We start from the raw sequence: 17,591 nt of genomic DNA on the forward strand, positions 1-17,591 counted from the left end.
CAGCTCTATATCATCTGCGTTATCGTTCAGCCACGACTTGGTGAAACATAAGATATTACAGTTTTTCATGTCCAGTTGGTAGGATAATCTTGATCATAGGTCATAGATTTTATTTTCCCATGATTGCACGTTGGCCAATAGAGCGGATGGTAGTGGGAGTTTACTATGAATTCTCATTAGGCAGACTGACCTCCGACCCTTTTTTCTCCGTCTTTTCTTCACGCAAGTGATGGGGATTTGAGCCTGTTCCCGAGAAAGCAGGATATCCTTCTCGTCGGACTCGTTAAAGGAAAAAACTTCTACCAGTTCGAGGTGAGTAATCGCTGTTCTGATGTCTAGAAGTTATTTTCGGCCAGAAGTTGGTTAGGAGCACATAAAACGTCAGCCATCCTCTCCGGCTCCATTCTTATAGTGTTCATAGTGTTTATAATAGTATTAGTGTTTAAGATCATTTTTTAATGACTACCTCATATCTGTACCCCACACATAGAATTATATTTTAGGTCCCTCAGTCAAGCAATGAATTTCAAATACAGATTCAACCACAAAGACCAGGGAGGTTTTCCAATGCCTTGCAAAGAAGGGCACCTATTGGTAGATGGGTAAAACAAAAAGCAGACATTAAATATCCCTTTGAGCATGGTGAAGTTATTAATTACACTTTGGATGGTGTATCACTACACCCAGTCACTAAAGATACAGGTGCCCTTCCTAGGGCTGTGACGGTCATGACATTTCGTCAGCCGGTGATTGTTAAGCAAATAACTCCCGGTCTCACGGTAATTGACCGTTAATTAACATAAGCACATTTAGCATCTCCTGGCTTTCGCACAGCCTACAAGCCACCAATACAGACCTTTGAAACATCTACATTTTAAAACGTTTAATAAATCCATGTAATATAGCCTACACCATCACAATAAATCCATGTAATATAGCCTACACCATCACAATAAATCCATGTAATATAGCCTACACCATCACAATAAATCCATGTAATATAGCCTACACCATCACAATAAATCCATGTAATATAGCCTACACCATCACAATAAATCCATGTAATATAGCCTACACCATCACAATAAATCCATGTAATATAGCCTACACCATCACAATAAATCCATGTAATATAGCCTACACCATCACAATAAATCCATGTAATATAGCCTACACCATCACAATAAATCCATGTAATATAGCCTACACCATCACAATAAATCCATGTAATATAGCCTACACCATCACAATAAATCCATGTAATATAGCCTACACCATCACAATAAATCCATGTAATATAGCCTACACCATCACAATAAATCCATGTAATATAGCCTACACCATCACAATAAATCCATGTAATATAGCCTACACCATCACAATAAATCCATGTAATATAGCCTACACCATCACAATAAATCCATGTAATATAGCCTACACCATCACAATAAATCCATGTAATATAGCCTACACCATCACAATAAATCCATTATTTATTTTAGACAGGTCTAAAGAAACATGATATGAAGAAATGTATTATATTTCAGAAGAAGAGAATAGCATACTCTGAGTTGTCCTTATGTGTCACGGTTTTCTGTATGTGAAAGAGAGTCGGACCAAAATGCGGCGTGTAGATTGCGATCCATGTTTAATAAACAAACGTAAAACACGAATCGATACAAACACTACAAAACAAAGAACGTAATGAACGTAACGAAAACCGAAACAGCCCTATCTGGTGAAAACACAGAGACAGAAACAATCACCCACAAACACACAGTGAAACCCAGGCTACCTAAATATGGTTCCCAATCAGAGACAATGACTAACACCTGCCTCTGATTGAGAACCATATCAGGCCAGACATAGAAATAGACAAACAAGACATCCAACATAGAATGCCCACCCAGCTCACACACACGAACGATGGTCAGAACGTGACATAATGTTAGGCCCTGACCTGTCTATGCCATATGGCTGTGAGCTACACTAGCTCATTTAGCAGACAAGATTTCCTTAGAATTCTGTTGCATTATTTTATATTATTTTATAGTATGAAGAATACAATTGAACATAGCTGAATAAAATAGAACGTTCTGAGGTAGTGCGCACATGTGTCTATTCTGTGTTGAGCGGTTAAAACAAAGAAACAGGTCCTCCTATATGCTTAACTTTGAGTTATTAGGGTTAGGGTTAGGGTTAGGGTTAGGGTTAGAGGGTTTGGCCGGTAGGGATATCCTTGTCTCATCGCGCACCAGCAACTCCTGTGGCGGGCCGGGTGCAGTGCGCGCTAACAAAGGTAGCCAGATGCACGGTGTTTCCTCCGACACATTGGTGCGGCTGGCTTCCAGGTTGGAGGCGTGCTGTGTTAAGAAGCAGTGCGGCTTGGTTGGGTTGTGTTTCGGAGGACGCATGGCTTTCGATCTTCGTCTCTCCTGAGCCGGTACGGGAGTTGTAGCGATGAGACAAGATAGTAATTACTAACAATTGGATACCACGAAATTGGGGAGAAAAGGGGGTAAAAAAATAATAATAACACAAATTTAAAAAATAAAACCATAAATGCGTAAGGGCTTCATGAGGTGTGTGACTATAATTTGAATAAGTTGGGGAAAAGCATGCGCTGTTTCTTGCCTGAAGCTGGGCATCATTCACAAGTGATAATATGATGGGATCCTTCTCTTTTTAATAGAGGCCATCAAAACTGTTTTCTCACACAATTGCACAGCCTATAGAAATGTTGTGCAACATGAGCTCATGGGCTCTCATTAAGTGTTTGATTAGATTTTCGATTACATTTCCATTGATGTCAGAGTGATTAAAGGTAGAGTGCTGAGTACCAGGTTTGGTAGGCTACTAATGACCGTCAGCAGCATCAGAGCTTGGAGAAGCCTAATTAACATGACTAAACGGTTACATTGAAATCAAATCAAATCAAATGTATTGGTCACATACACATGGTTAGCAGATGTTAATGTGGGTGTAGCGAAATGCTTATGCTTCTAGTTCCGACCATGCAGTAATATCTAACAATTTCACAACTACCTTATACACACAAGTGTAAATTAATTAATAAGAATATGTACATATAAATATATGGATGAGCGATGGACGAACGGCATAGGCAGGATGCAGTCGATGGTATAGAGTACAGTATATACATATGAGATTAGTAATGTAGGGTATGTAAACATTATATAAAGTGGCATTGTTTAAAATGACTAGTGATACATTTCTTACATCTAATTTTGTATTATTAAAGTGGCTAGAGACTTGAGTCAGTATGTTGGCAGCAGCCACTCAAAGTTAGTGATTGGTGGCTGTTTAACAGTCTGATGGCCTTGAGATAGAAGCTGTTTTTCAGTCTCTCGGTCCCAGCTTTGATGCACCTGTACTGACCTCGCCTTCTGGATGATAGTGGGGTGAACAGGCAGTGGCTCAGGTGGTTGTTGTCCTTGATCCTTTTGGCCTCCCTGTGACATCGGGTGGTGTAGGTGTCCTGGAGGGCAGGTAGTTTGTTCCCGGTGATGCGTTGAGCAGACCTGACTCCCCTCTGGAGAGCCTTGCGGTTGTGGGTGGAGCAGTTGCCGTACCAGGCCGTTATGCAGCCCGAAAGGATGCTCTGGATTGTGCATCTGTAAAAGTTTGTGACTGTTTTTGGTGACAAGCCAAATTTCTTCAGCCTCCTGAGGTTGTTGCGCCTTCTTCACCACACTGTCTGTGTGGGTGGACTATTTCAGTTTGTCCGTGATGTGTACGCCGATATATGCTTTCTCCTGGCATCCACCAAACCCAGATGTGTCCGTCAGACTGCCAGATGGTAAAGCGTGATTCATCACTCCAGAGAACACGTTTCCACTGCTTCCACTGAGTCCAATCCAGCCGACGCTTGGCGTTGCACATTATGATCTTAGGCTTGTGTGCGGCTGCTCGGCCATAGAAACCCATTTCATGAAGCTCCCGACGAAACCGCTATTGTGCTGACATTGCTTCCAGAGGCAGTTTGGAACTCGTTAGTGAATGTTGCAACCGAGGACAGACGATTTTTACGCGCTACGCATTTCAATACTATAAACATGAGTGAAAATAGATAGATATAGAATCAATCTTTTTGTTAGAGGAGTGTGTATTAAACAGGAATCATGTAACAGATATGGAGTCTCCCCCATCCTGTGTCTACACCCCATATGCTCTGTGTTGGCCTCCAAAAACAAACTATATCAGGGGCCAGGCCTGTATGAGCCCAATGCCAGGCCATGGGTCTGATCAAAGAGGGAACCTCGTCTCCCCAAGGGCAGAAAGGCTGCTTGGGGGTTAGAGGACCAGGGGTTGGCATAGACCCTCTTCTATTTCTCCCTCCACGAAATAACAGCAGCCCTGCATCACTCTGTGAGTCCATTAGGAGAGGGGAGTTAGAGAGAAGTTGACTCTACATGGAGAGGTAGTGTGTGTTTTAATGGATCTTAGTGAGAGACTAAGCAGCTCTCCCAGCCTGTGGATTTACACCATGCCTCTGGCCCCGGGGTCTGGGATTTTCTCTGTTTACCTCCAAAGGGGGATTCTCTTTCCCTCACAAGAAAAATGACAACAGTGACTTGGAAGGATGGAGCTTTCCTGTAGCTGGCCTGCTGCAGTGGAAAAAAAAGGAGTCTGTCCATTCTGTTCCCTCTGTTCTGCCTTTATGTGAGTTTCTATTTTTGTTTTTAAACGATCTGGACAGAATCACGCCACTGATAAACTCGTAAAACGTGTGTGTTTTTCCACATTTGCACAACAGATACACACAAGAAGGAATGTGTGATAGTCAGTGCAGCCATGGGCCCGGACCCCTCCTCTGTCAGGGTGGTTAGATTAGAGTGGACGGAGTGTGCTGCTCTTAAAGGAACACACTGACTGGTTGTGTCTGCTCTGCTCTCTTCTGACTCGGCAGCACTCATTAATCTATCTCTCTCTCTCTCTCTCTCTCACACACACACACACACACACACACACACACACACACACACACACACACACACACACACACACACACACACACACACACACACTTTGGAACACTTACAAGCTGTTCTCAACGGTTACAGTTAGTCCTTGCGACATACCATACCAGGGCTGTACACCTCCAGTTCTGACTTGATGAACTGACTGAGTGTGTTGGTTAGACGTAGCCTAGTAGTTACCAGACTGATTACCCCTGGACTATCTGTGTAGCAAACTGTGCCTATCTGTGTCTTTTTACACACACAGAGCGAGAGGGGGAGAGGGGGATAGGGGGAGAGAGAGATTCACCCGGATCCTCCATCCAGACAGACACTAACTAATCAATCTCCTCCCATATTGCCCTGCTCTCTCATCTGATTAGCTCTCTTGCCACAAGGGTCCAGTGGTCCAGCTGTACAGTACTTACTGTATTGAATAGTGGGCTGTCTGATAATAGAGTTCAGTAGGATTTAAAGTGTCTATAGAAGTGTTGAGTAAAGTTCCACTGTCTTGGATTTGTTTGGGTCCACCTCTGTCAGGTATCTACTCGGGATGCGAAGCGGACCCCAAGACTATAATACTGGCACATGAAACTGGACATTTCTCGCCATCAAAACACTAGTGGGTTGATTAGATGTGTGTATATGCAGCTGTATAAAAACACACTGGTCTGACCTGTTCTGTTAACACTTTCAGGGTGAAGGTGGTGCGGAACACAATATTTACCTCAGTGCAAGTAAATGCATGTGTATTACTGTATGGCTGGCTGGGGTGGGGGTGTGGGTTTGGGATCTGTGGTGTTGAATGTCCTGGTTGACCGAAGTTCACTGCTCCTCCTAATAGCATTGCCACGGAGCACAAACAGGGACCATTTAAGTCTTGGTTCGTCATTGCAGTGGTTTACAGTAGTACAATGATGCGGCGCTTATTATAGAGCATAGCCTGCAGAATGTCTGCTTGCTCTGTGTTGTTATCTGTCATGACATCTTTGTGTTTATTGTCACTCGTATGACACTGTTTTAAAGACATGCTCCGGCACTTTGGTGACTAAGAAAGTCATTGTTAAACCTCCTGCTTTGGGCTGGATGTGTCAATGTGTAGTTTATATACTGAACAAAAATGGAAATGCAACAGTTTCAAATATTTTACTGAGTTGCAGTTCAAATAAGGAAATCAGTCAATTGAAAAAGATTAATTAGGCCCTAATTTATGTATTTCCCATGACTTGGCAGGGGTGCAGCCATGGGTGGGCCTTGGAGGGTGTAGGGCCACACACTGGGGAGCCAGCCCCTCAGATGACCCAGCAGGTGAGGAAGCCGGATGACAAAACTGTGGCCTTTTATTGTCCAAGCACAAGGTGCACCTGTGTAATTATCAGCGTTACCCAATGAGGCTGCAGGACGGGCCCACGGCTCAGTGTACACAGCAGAGGGAGAGATCGAGCGATGAGATGACGTAGTGGCTCATGAGTGCGACTTTCAGAACTACTGGCTTAGTAATAAGTATACAAAAGTACTGCAGAATCTCTTTAACATAGTATAATATAGACTTATGACTGCTTCTCTCAAGGTTGCCATAGTAACTAGTCAAGGTGCTCTGAGCGCTGAGCCCTCTTCCTTCCTCTCGCTGGTGAAGCAGGCTCTATGGGTGAAAGGCTAGAAGGTGGAAAAGGCGAAGTGTGCTGGTAACACGAGCACCCAGTTTTTCTAGTAAAGTATATGAGCAGAACCTTGTTTTGCTCTGCGGTTGAGCCTGCCCTGAGCTGTTATTGTAGTGGGAATGAAACACGTGTGAGGGCATAGCTGGTCTCTTCTGGCTAACTGTCCTTTCACAGTGTCTCTCTCTGAGGCAGGATGGTTGGGACTGGGAAGGCGTACCAAAACAGAGCTGGTATATACAATACCAAGTTAATGAGGTGGTCTCCAACAACATATTTACACGTATCCACCGATCATTCTTAGAGCTGTATTGGTTTGTATTCATTCATGTATAGGAGATACTGCTCCGACTGACAGTGAAGTATGAGTATTCTTTGGAGGGCTTTATAACATCGTAAACACACATACTCCCAAAATATCGAGGCACACAAACGTGTAGCCACGAGGGTTCTGTTGGGCTGCTCTGCCAAAACCAGGGTGAGATATATGGCCTTGGATATTAAAACGACATGCCACACACTCGTTCCAGAACTGCTGTCGAGACTGCCACATACACACACACACACACACACACACACACACACACACACACACACACACACACACACTAACTTGCATGCACACACACACACACACACACACACACACACACACACACACACACACACACACACACACACACACACACACACACACACACACACACACACACACACACACACACACACACACACACACACACACACACACACACACACTGAGCACAAAAAGCTCTTTCTTGTGAGGGTATTAAGTGTACCAGTGTTGTTCCAGTCTCAGGCAGGTACATTGAGTTGAGGCCAGAACAGAACAGAAGGGTAGCTTTCACCAGACACGGTCACCGTTTCTGTGGCTACGTTACTATGGTGACGTTGCCAAGGCATTTAGATTTTTCAAGCATGTCTGGAAAGAGGGAGTTGAAGAGTGGAGAAAATGTCACTTTGCTAGCTTTGATTTCATTTGAATTTACCTCAGTTATGTATGCACTTAAGTTTAACTACAAGGTAGGTGCAGCCGTTTGAATGACACAGTGTCCATATAACTGTGTTTGGTCTGTCCTGGGACTAATAAACCTGCTCTGTCCTCTCTCTGTGATATAACTGTGTTTGGTCTGTCCTGGGACTAATAAACCTGCTCTGTCCTCTCTCTGTGATATAACTGTGTTTGGTCTGTCCTGGTCCTGGGACTAATAAACCTGCTCTGTCCTCTCTCTGTGATATAACTGTGTTTGGTCTGTCCTGGGACTAATAAACCTGCTCTGTCCTCTCTCTGTGATATAACTGTGTTTGGTCTGTCCTGGTCCTGGGACTAAGCCGTCTCTGTCCTCTCTCTGTGATATAACTGTGTTTGGTCTGTCCTGGTCCTGGGACTAAGCCGTCTCTGTCCTCTCTCTGTGATATAACTGTGTTTGGTCTGTCCTGGTCCTGGGACTAAGCCGTCTCTGTCCTCTCTCTGTGATATAACTGTGTTTGGTCTGTCCTGGTCCTGGGACTAAGCCGTCTCTGTCCTCTCTCTGTGATATAACTGTGTTTGGTCTGTCCTGGTCCTGGGACTAAGCCGTCTCTGTCCTCTCTCTGTTATATAACTGTGTTTGGTCTGTCCTGGTCCTGGGACTAAGCCGTCTCTGTCCTCTCTCTGTGATATAACTGTGTTTGGTCTGTCCTGGTCCTGGGACTAAGCCGTCTCTGTCCTCTCTCTGTGATATAACTGTGTTTGGTCTGTCCTGGTCCTGGGACTAAGCCGTCTCTGTCCTCTCTCTGTGATATAACTGTGTTTGGTCTGTCCTGGTCCTGGGACTAAGCCGTCTCTGTCCTCTCTCTGTGATATAACTGTGTTTGGTCTGTCCTGGTCCTGGGACTAAGCCGTCTCTGTCCTCTCTCTGTGATATAACTGTGTTTGGTCTGTCCTGGTCCTGGGACTAATAAACCTGCTCTGTCCTCTCTCTGTGATATAACTGTGTTTGGTCTGTCCTGGGACTAATAAACCTGCTCTGTCCTCTCTCTGTGATATAACTGTGTTTGGTCTGTCCTGGTCCTGGGACTAATAAACCTGCTCTGTCCTCTCTCTGTGATATAACTGTGTTTGGTCTGTCCTGGTCCTGGGACTAATAAATCTGCTCTGTCCTCTCCGTGTCCCTGTAGCCAACGTGTTGGACACCATGTTACTGAGGAGCCCTGGGAGAGACCGGTCAGACAGAAAGTGGGAAAACGGTGGGAGTACAGCCCCGGCTCCAACACAGAGGATCCTCTGGTGCCACTGTTACCACCACTGTCCTGAAGACTCGACCAACAATACCTGCAGGTATGATTCACACGACCGCACAGAGACACACGCACAGAGGCGCACGCACAGAGACGCACGCACAGAGGCACACGCACAGACGCGCGCACATTCCACAAAATTACAACCCTGTTGACACGGTCAACGTCTTTTTCAGACCATCTTAGAATCCACTGTGTCTAATATCTAATGTGTAATTAGCTTGCATTAATTAGTACACAGCAGAGGCAATTCCTCATATCGGTCACTATCCTGTAAAACTCTAATTCCGTGAACAGAAAATACACTGGTGTCTGTGCCACAGCCACTGTGGAACATATGAACTCAGACAGTGATGAGGTATTGAATTACAAGCATAATTACAGACAGATTCATGCCCACTGTCTCCATCCACGTCTAGTTGTGTTTATTACATGTGATTGTGGTTGCCGATACAACCTTCTCAGCACTGTGAATTTTTAGTCATGATGAATATATTATGTTGGAAGTTTGACAGTGGAAGGGGCACAGATGTTGATGATCACGGTATCTCTTCAGGACTGATGGTTATTGTTTCACCATGGTGGAAGATGAAGAAGGAAGTCTCCCTGTGCTGACCTCTGGGTGTCTGGGGCTGGTGGGTTCGGAGTTTCAGTGCAGGGTAAGTCTGCAGTGTGTGTGCGGTGTGTGTATGTGAACGACGTCAAGTGCAGGCAGCCACTAGAAGTGCAGTTGAACCAGCTTTATAAGCTCATGTAAAGTCCTTATCATCTCTCTATGACTCACTACACTTCTCAAAGGAATCTCTTCAAATCAGACCTAAACTATACTACCTCTACAATGAGCAATGTGTTAGGCCAGCCTTGTCTCGCCATCAACAAGCAACATTGTAAATACCCTATGCAGATGTAGTATCTTCATTTGAGCCAGTTTGCAACAGCAGGAAAATTGTCCTGCAGCAACAGAAAATGTAAATAATTATGTGGATTATATATAGGTATTTGTTAGGGCAAATCAAGTCTGATATTTTAAAGCGGAAATTACAAATTGTAGAATCCTTTTTTAAACCTCTAGTTCACGACAAGTTTGCATTTCCTGATGTGCAGGAACATTCCCAGCCACAAAATAGTGAACAAATAAAGATTGTGCATCTGCAGTCCTTCAAACTGTTGTCTAGTAATTAGAGTTGTGTAGATGTAACCGTGTGTTTATGGTGGGTCACAACAGGACACAGGGAATGCCCGTCAGAGGAGGGCTCTAGAGTGCTGTACAGACCAGGACTTCTGCAATAAAGACCTGTATCCTACTTTACCACCACCGAGGGCCCCTGGTAAGAGACACACTCAGTCACACACAGTGAATTCCACCCAGTCAACACAGGGAATCTCTGTCCTCTTGTGCGGAAGAGGCTTTCAGAGTGGGCTCCCTCAACCTGCACTTGGGTGTGATGGGTAGTGACAGTTTAAACTGTTACAAACCACAGTGTATAGTGCTGGCTGGAGTGGCACTTGCTGCTCAAGGGGAAGACAGGGGAAGGCTGGAAGGAAGACAGTGGGAGGCAGGTGAAATGGAGCTGGCAGGCTTGGCTTGTTCTCTCACCCTCTAATGAAAAGGACAGCCTCTCCCCAGGGCCTGCTTGAGTTTCCTGCGCTGCTACGGATCTGAGATATCTGTCCATCTGTCACTCTTCTAGCTAGACACCAACACTGTGTGTGTGTGTGTGTGTGTGTGTGTGTGTGTGTGTGTGTGTGTGTGTGTGTGTGTGTGTGTGTGTGTGTGTGTGTGTGTGTGTGGTGCGTTACGTCTATCAAAGAAATTAGTCAAAGACAAATTGATTTGTCAAACGCGGCAAATTATACAGTGATATAATTTCCGCGTGTGTCTATCTTCAAGTGTATGTGTATGTATGCGTGCGTGTGTCTATCTTCAAGTGTATGTGTATGTATGTGTGCGTGTGTGTGTGTGTAAATGATTGACAGGAGGCTGGCAGAAAGGCTAGAGTCCCAGAGCAGCTTTGGGCCTCAGGGGTTGCCGTGGCGATGTCAGTGTGACACCCAATCTGTTTTTTTCAGGAAGGGGATATGATCGATCACACACTGAGAGGGGGAGAAGGGGGAAAGAGGAACAAGAGAAGGGGGGATGTGGGGGAGGAGAGTGGAAAATAAGAGTTTGTCCCCATCTCTGAGATTTGGCAGGGTTTGGAATTAAACTGTTATAAACAGATGAATGGAGGAACTGGTACTGTTGAGTTGACCCCCAGTGTTAGGTTTGGCTCTGTGGATGTGTGAACTGGCTGACTTTCTCTTCTCTCTCTCTCTCTCTCTATCTCTCTCTCTCTGACTCTCTTCTTTCTCTCGCTCTCTCTCTCACTCTCTCTCTCTCTCTCTCTCTCTCTCTGTCCTTTCTCTCTCTCTCTGACTCTCTTCTTTCTCTCTCTTTTCCTCTCTTCTCCTCTCTCTCTCTCTCGCTCTCTCTCTCTCTCTCTCCTGTAGATTACGTGGACAGCAGTATCCACCACATGGCTCTCTTCATCTCTGTCACAGTCTGCAGCATCATCCTGGCGCTCATCATCGTCTTCTGTTACTTCAGGTGAGAAAACACACATGGACTTGGATTCCGACTCACACACTGAGGAGATTGGTAACATAGACCAATGTAAGAAGAAGGATAAAGCCCTTAGTAGCATTACTAAGGGCTTTACCAATGTGTCTCTTCCAGGTATAAGCGTCAGGAGTCCCGGCCTCACTACAGTGTTGGTCTGGAGCAGGATGAGACTTACATTCCCCCTGGAGAGTCTCTGAAGGACCTGATAGAACAGTCCCAGAGCTCTGGATCAGGATCAGGACTCCCCCTGCTGGTGAGCGCTCAACACTGCACATCACACACATCAGCAACCAATGGCAAAATCAGTCCAGCAATACAGTGGTACTCTCTCAGTGGGTTAGTTATGTTGAATTAGATGCATAAATCGTGATTATGATGGGGGTTAGTTATGTTGAATGAGATGCAGAAATCAGGATTATGATGTGGGGTTGTTATGTTGAATTAGATGCAGAAATCAGAATTATGATGTGGGTTTGTTATGTTGAATTAGATGCAGAAATCAGGATTATGATGTGGGTTAGTTATGTTGAATTAGATGCAGAAATCAGGATTATGATGTGGGGTTGTTATGTTGAATTAGATGCAGAAATCAGGATTATGATGTGGGGTTAGTTATGTTGAATTAGATGCAGAAATCAGGATTATGATGTGGGTTAGTTATGTTGAATTAGATGCAGAAATCAGGATTATGATGTGGGTTTGTTATGTTGAATTAGATGCAGAAATCAGGATTATGATGTGGGTTAGTTATGTTGAATTAGATGCAGAAATCAGGATTATGATGTGGGTTAGTTATGTTGAATTAGATGCAGAAATCAGGATTATGATGTGGGTTTGTTATGTTGAATTAGATGCAGAAATCAGGATTATGATGTGGGGTTAGTTATGTTGAATTAGATGCAGAAATCAGGATTATGATTTTAGGATATTGTGATCTTGATGATTACAATGTTCACTTTAGTTGTTGACGACAAATATTATTTTATTGACGCTGACGACGGTGTGTGGGTGTTTTCCTGTGCTCAGGTGCAGCGCACCATAGCCAAGCAGATTCAGATGGTGAAGCAGATAGGTAAGGGCCGCTACGGGGAGGTGTGGATGGGTCGCTGGAGAGGAGAGAGAGTAGCTGTCAAAGTGTTCTTCACCACCGAGGAGGCCAGCTGGTTCAGAGAGACAGAGATCTACCAAACTGTCCTCATGAGACACGAGAACATACTGGGTAAGGACAGAGAGTTGGGTGTGTGTGTGTGTGTGTGTGCCTGTGTGTGTGTGTGTGCTTCCTTGTGTGCATCTCTACACGTGTGTCTTTTGGCTTGATTCAATCCGTAGCCGGGAGATCTGCATTGTAGCGGGATTTACATTTAAAGGCAACGATACCGTGTTCACAGTAAACGCTGTGTTTGTCGGCTCAACCGGAAGTTACCTTTAAATGTCAAACGCATTACAACGCAGATATTCCACGCAACAGATTGAATCGAGCCCTTTGCATCTCCTCAAAGATCTCCACCCCCCCCCCCCCCCCCCTGTCTCCTCCCTACCCAGGCTTCATAGCAGCGGACATCAAGGGAACAGGCTCGTGGACCCAGCTCTACCTGATCACAGACTACCATGAGAGTGGCTCTCTGTACGACTACCTCAAGTCCACCACGCTAGACATCAAGGCCATGCTGCGACTGGCCTACTCCTCAGTCTCAGGCCTCTGTCACCTCCACACAGAGATCTTTGGCACCCAGGGCAAGCCGGCCATCGCCCACAGAGACCTGAAGAGCAAGAACATCCTGGTGAAGAAGAATGGGGCCTGCTGCATCGCAGACCTGGGTCTTGCCGTCAAATTCATCAGGTAGGACAGGAAAGGGACATCTGACATACATCAGGTCATGAATGTAGAGATAACGAAACATCTTTAGACCAGATTTGTTCTACTTTGTTTTGTTTCTATACTTTTCACTCCGGTAAAAATCAGCATCATTCCAGAAATGCAAAGACTGTGTTGTTTTAATGGTGCAATGCTGATGAAAAGATGTGGTATTTCTCTCCCTACTCCTGCCTCTCTCTCAGTGACACCAACGAGGTGGACATCCCACCCAACACCAGGGTGGGCACAAAGCGCTATATGCCCCCAGAGGTGCTGGACGAGAGTCTGAACAGGAAACACTTTCAGTCCTACATCATGGCCGACATGTACAGCTTCGGCCTCATCCTCTGGGAGATCGCCCGGCGCTGCGTCTCTGGAGGTCAGACACGGCCCACAATGCTCTGCTTCACAATGTCTGATATAATTTTTAGATGTGAAGTAGACTGACATTATCTTTGATCATGTGCATGCAGACATTTGCCAAAATGCTTGTCCAATTAAAAATATTTCTTATTTAAAGTTTATTTTTTTATCCTGTTCAGTTGGGGTGTAACTGTTCACCAAACCCACTGTTCGGTACTTATTGCGGTTTTGGGGTCACGGTTCGTTTCACTACAGCGGGAAAAAGATGCTAAACTAACCCAGGAATAGATCATGAACCATATAATGCCTGATGAGCGCACAATCAGGTATACAAACTTTGTAGACACTCTCATAAAGGGGGCACGTCTGTAGCACGGTCCTTCTCATCTCCCACTCAGCAGGACGCAATGTTTTGGAATGTTCAGATAGAAACAGTCAGTCTAGAACAAACATGCCTTTCTGCCATATAGAATAAGGAATCACATCAGCTCTATTCATGGCATTTCTATCTGCAACGCTTGGCAACTGAATGTGGCCCTGGAGGTCCATCTATCTGTAGTAAGCGCAACAGGTCAATTAATTGACAACTTGGGCTTGGGTTTGCTTATATAGAGTGGGTAGAGGTCTTCATGGGTCCAAAATGTTGGACCCCTTTCAAAATTGACCTGCGGCTTACCCACCCCGGGTCTCTATATAGGCTATAGATACCCGTTACAAACAGACCCGAGGACAGCTAATCCCATTCCGTATAGACCTTGTTGGATGCAGACCCGGTCCGAGTGAGGGAAGCAACAGAAAGGTAAATTGTTAAGCTACTTTATTAACTAAAGCTGAAAAAACGCGAGGGAGAGGAGATTGAGGTTGAGGGGCTATGCGGTGTGTGTACTGTGAGCGAGTGACACAGGGAGCAAGCAGGATGGAGGGAGAGACTGAGAGAGAGAAGGCAACCAACCAAGCTGACTCACGCTAGTAAACTTCTAGCTTGCCATAGCTAGGTTATTTGTCATCCAACGTAGTATACAGAGTTTCTAACCTCTGTTAGGGTTGCGTCAATTCGAATCTGGTATCAGGATAAATATGACATTGAGTCACCGATTGTATACTATGTATTTTTATTAGCTAAGCAATAAGTGGTAGATGCAATTTTCGGATATACGGGCTCTCTGTCCCACATCGCAGGGAAAACAGAGAACTGACTTGTTCTTGACAAAGATATTATAAATATACTCTGACAGAAATAGTTCCTGCTTCCGAGCCGGTAGAGACTGGTCGTGGTTTAGACTCACCCAGCCTATCGTTGATTGTTGGTGTAGAGCTGGTCCCGGCCCCCAGGCGCTCCAGTTGATAGATGTAACTGTTGCTGTGAAGAATATCTCTGCGCTCATGCTCGATACCGTTATCTCGCACCTGGCTCCTGTTATCTAACAAAAGACCGTTTGTTCTCGCAACACTACGTTCTGAATGTGCCCCCCCCCCCCAACTCATTGCACAGTTCCTGTCTTCATGTTATTCTGTATTTTTCCATCATGAGAAAGGCCCATGACCCTGAAACTGTTAACAATGTTTCAAGTCAGCTATGTTGCATAACACATACATACATCCACACAAGCCAACAGAAGATAATATTCAATCACATATATGGTAACGGGCTATAGTGCATAACACAGAATCCTCATACCTCAGAGGCGCAACATTGCGAGACATCCGGCAATGCTTGCGAAACAGAACAAGCAGACCAGGCCGGGGTTTGAGAAGTCAATGACAAAAGGGGGAAATTCTTCCTTAGATGTTAATTTTCTCTCAATCTAAAGGCACAACCTAGATTTGAGCCAATGTCAAGTAGTTGAACATGTTAGACCCGATGACGTGTTTCTGCGCATGAGCTTAGCTAGCCAGTGTCGCCATGAGATCGCCTACAAGTGTGATCAGGAATCTCTATTGGAGAAGCAGCTTCTGCCTACCGTCATACTGTCTTTGGTAGTACCTGTCTTGACTGCATCAAACCGAGAGAAGTTAGTTAGCTAAGCTAGCTCGCGAGGCTAATTGAGGCTGCATGCGCTTTCCCCCTGTCTGACAGTTACAAATAACAACAACTCTACCTGTTGGCTCTTGGTTGTTGTAGCATATCCTTCCCCTTTTAACTATTAATTGCGTCATTTTAATTCTGTCTTCCATTGATTTGATATCTCCTAGCGTCTGTGCCACACACGGCTAAAAGGATCATTTGAAGTGCGGCAATTAAGATTCAAATTTTGATTACAACATGCGCATAGGCTCTAGTTGTTTTAACGGAATAGCCTGAAATGTTTTTCTTCTACTCATATGTATTCATTTGGGTTCACAGTTTGGACCGAACCGAGGTCCAAATAAATACGTGTTTCGTTACACCCCTACTGTTCAGTTATCTTACCCCCTTCCACTCTGTGTATCATCTTACTACTCTCTCAGCTGGGATGACACAGTATTTTGTATTTATTATGGATCCCCATTAGCCACTGCCAAAGCAGCAGCTATTCTTCCTGGGGTCGAGCAAAATGAAGGCAGTTTGTATAATTTGAGAACATTTACAATACATTCACAGATTTGTTGATAGTGTTGCTAAGAGCATCGCTTTATTATAGACAGACTTCTCCCCATTGTAGCCACTACTGCATCAATAGGTTTTGACCGTGACAGTATACAATCTAGTGTTACTCCAAGCAATTTAGTCATCTCAACTTTCTCAATTTCCACATTATTTACAGTGCCTTGCGAAAGTATTCGGCCCCCTTGAACTTTGCGACCTTTTGCCACATTTCAGGCTTCAAACATAAAGATATAAAACTGTATTTTTTTGTGAAGAATCAACAACAAGTGGGACACAATCATGAAGTGGAACGACATTTATTGGATATTTCAAACTGTTTTAACAAATCAAAAACTGAAAAATTGGGCGTGCAAAATTATTCAGCCCCCTTAAGTTAATACTTTGTAGCGCCACCTTTTGCTGCGATTACAGCTGTAAGTCGCTTGGGGTATGTCTCTATTAGTTTTGCACATCGAGAGACTGACATTTTTTCCCATTCCTCCTTGCAAAACAGCTCAAGCTCAGTGAGGTTGGATGGAGAGCATTTGTGAACAGCAGTTTTCAGTTCTTTCCACAGATTCTCGATTGGATTCAGGTCTGGACTTTGACTTGGCCATTCTAACACCTGGATATGTTTATTTTTGAACCATTCCATTGTAGATTTTGCTTTATGTTTTGGATCATTGTCTTGTTGGAAGACAAATCTCCGTCCCAGTCTCAGGTCTTTTGCAGACTCCATCAGGTTTTCTTCCAGAATGGTCCTGTATTTGGCTCCATCCATCTTCCCATCAATTTTAACCATCTTCCCTGTCCCTGCTGAAGAAAAGCAGGCCCAAACCATGATGCTGCCACCACCATGTTTGACATGGTGTGTTCAGCTGTGTTGCTTTTACGCCAAACATAACGTTTTACATTGTTGCCAAAAAGTTCCATTTTGGTTTCATCTGACCAGAGCACCTTCTTCCACATGTTTGGTGTGTCTCCCAGGTGGCCTGTGGCAAACTTTAAACGACACTCTTTATGGATATCTTTAAGAAATGGCTTTCTTCTTGCCACTCTTCCATAAAGGCCAGATTTGTGCAATATACGACTGATTGTTGTCCTATGGACAGAGTCTCCCACCTCAGCTGTAGATCTCTGCAGTTCATCCAGAGTGGTCATGGGCCTCTTGGCTGCATCTCTGATCAGTCTTCTCCTTGTATGAGCTGAAAGTTTAGAGGGACGGCCAGGTCTTGGTCGATTTGCAGTGGTCTGATACTCCTTCCAT

The 17,591-nt window shown here is 44.6% G+C and overlaps 1 protein-coding gene across 2 annotated transcripts in view; it reads left to right on the forward strand.

Moving 5' to 3' along the window:
• The window catches only part of bmpr1bb (bone morphogenetic protein receptor type 1Bb), a 110,556-nt gene that overhangs the window by 89,489 nt on the left and 3,476 nt on the right, over positions 1-17,591 (forward strand). For both annotated transcript variants that reach the window (XM_036977452.2, XM_090234780.1), the window contains 8 exons: positions 8,819-8,978; positions 9,495-9,597; positions 10,164-10,266; positions 11,429-11,525; positions 11,655-11,793; positions 12,567-12,759; positions 13,083-13,380; positions 13,599-13,774. In XM_036977452.2, the coding sequence (XP_036833347.2) occupies positions 8,819-8,978; positions 9,495-9,597; positions 10,164-10,266; positions 11,429-11,525; positions 11,655-11,793; positions 12,567-12,759; positions 13,083-13,380; positions 13,599-13,774 (1,269 nt within the window). The remainder of the gene's footprint in view (positions 1-8,818; positions 8,979-9,494; positions 9,598-10,163; positions 10,267-11,428; positions 11,526-11,654; positions 11,794-12,566; positions 12,760-13,082; positions 13,381-13,598; positions 13,775-17,591) is intronic.

The sequence above is a fragment of the Oncorhynchus mykiss genome, chromosome 5 (assembly GCF_057628025.1).
Source record: "Oncorhynchus mykiss isolate SJ-2025 chromosome 5, ASM5762802v1, whole genome shotgun sequence".
NCBI classification, from domain to species: domain Eukaryota; kingdom Metazoa; phylum Chordata; class Actinopteri; order Salmoniformes; family Salmonidae; genus Oncorhynchus; species Oncorhynchus mykiss.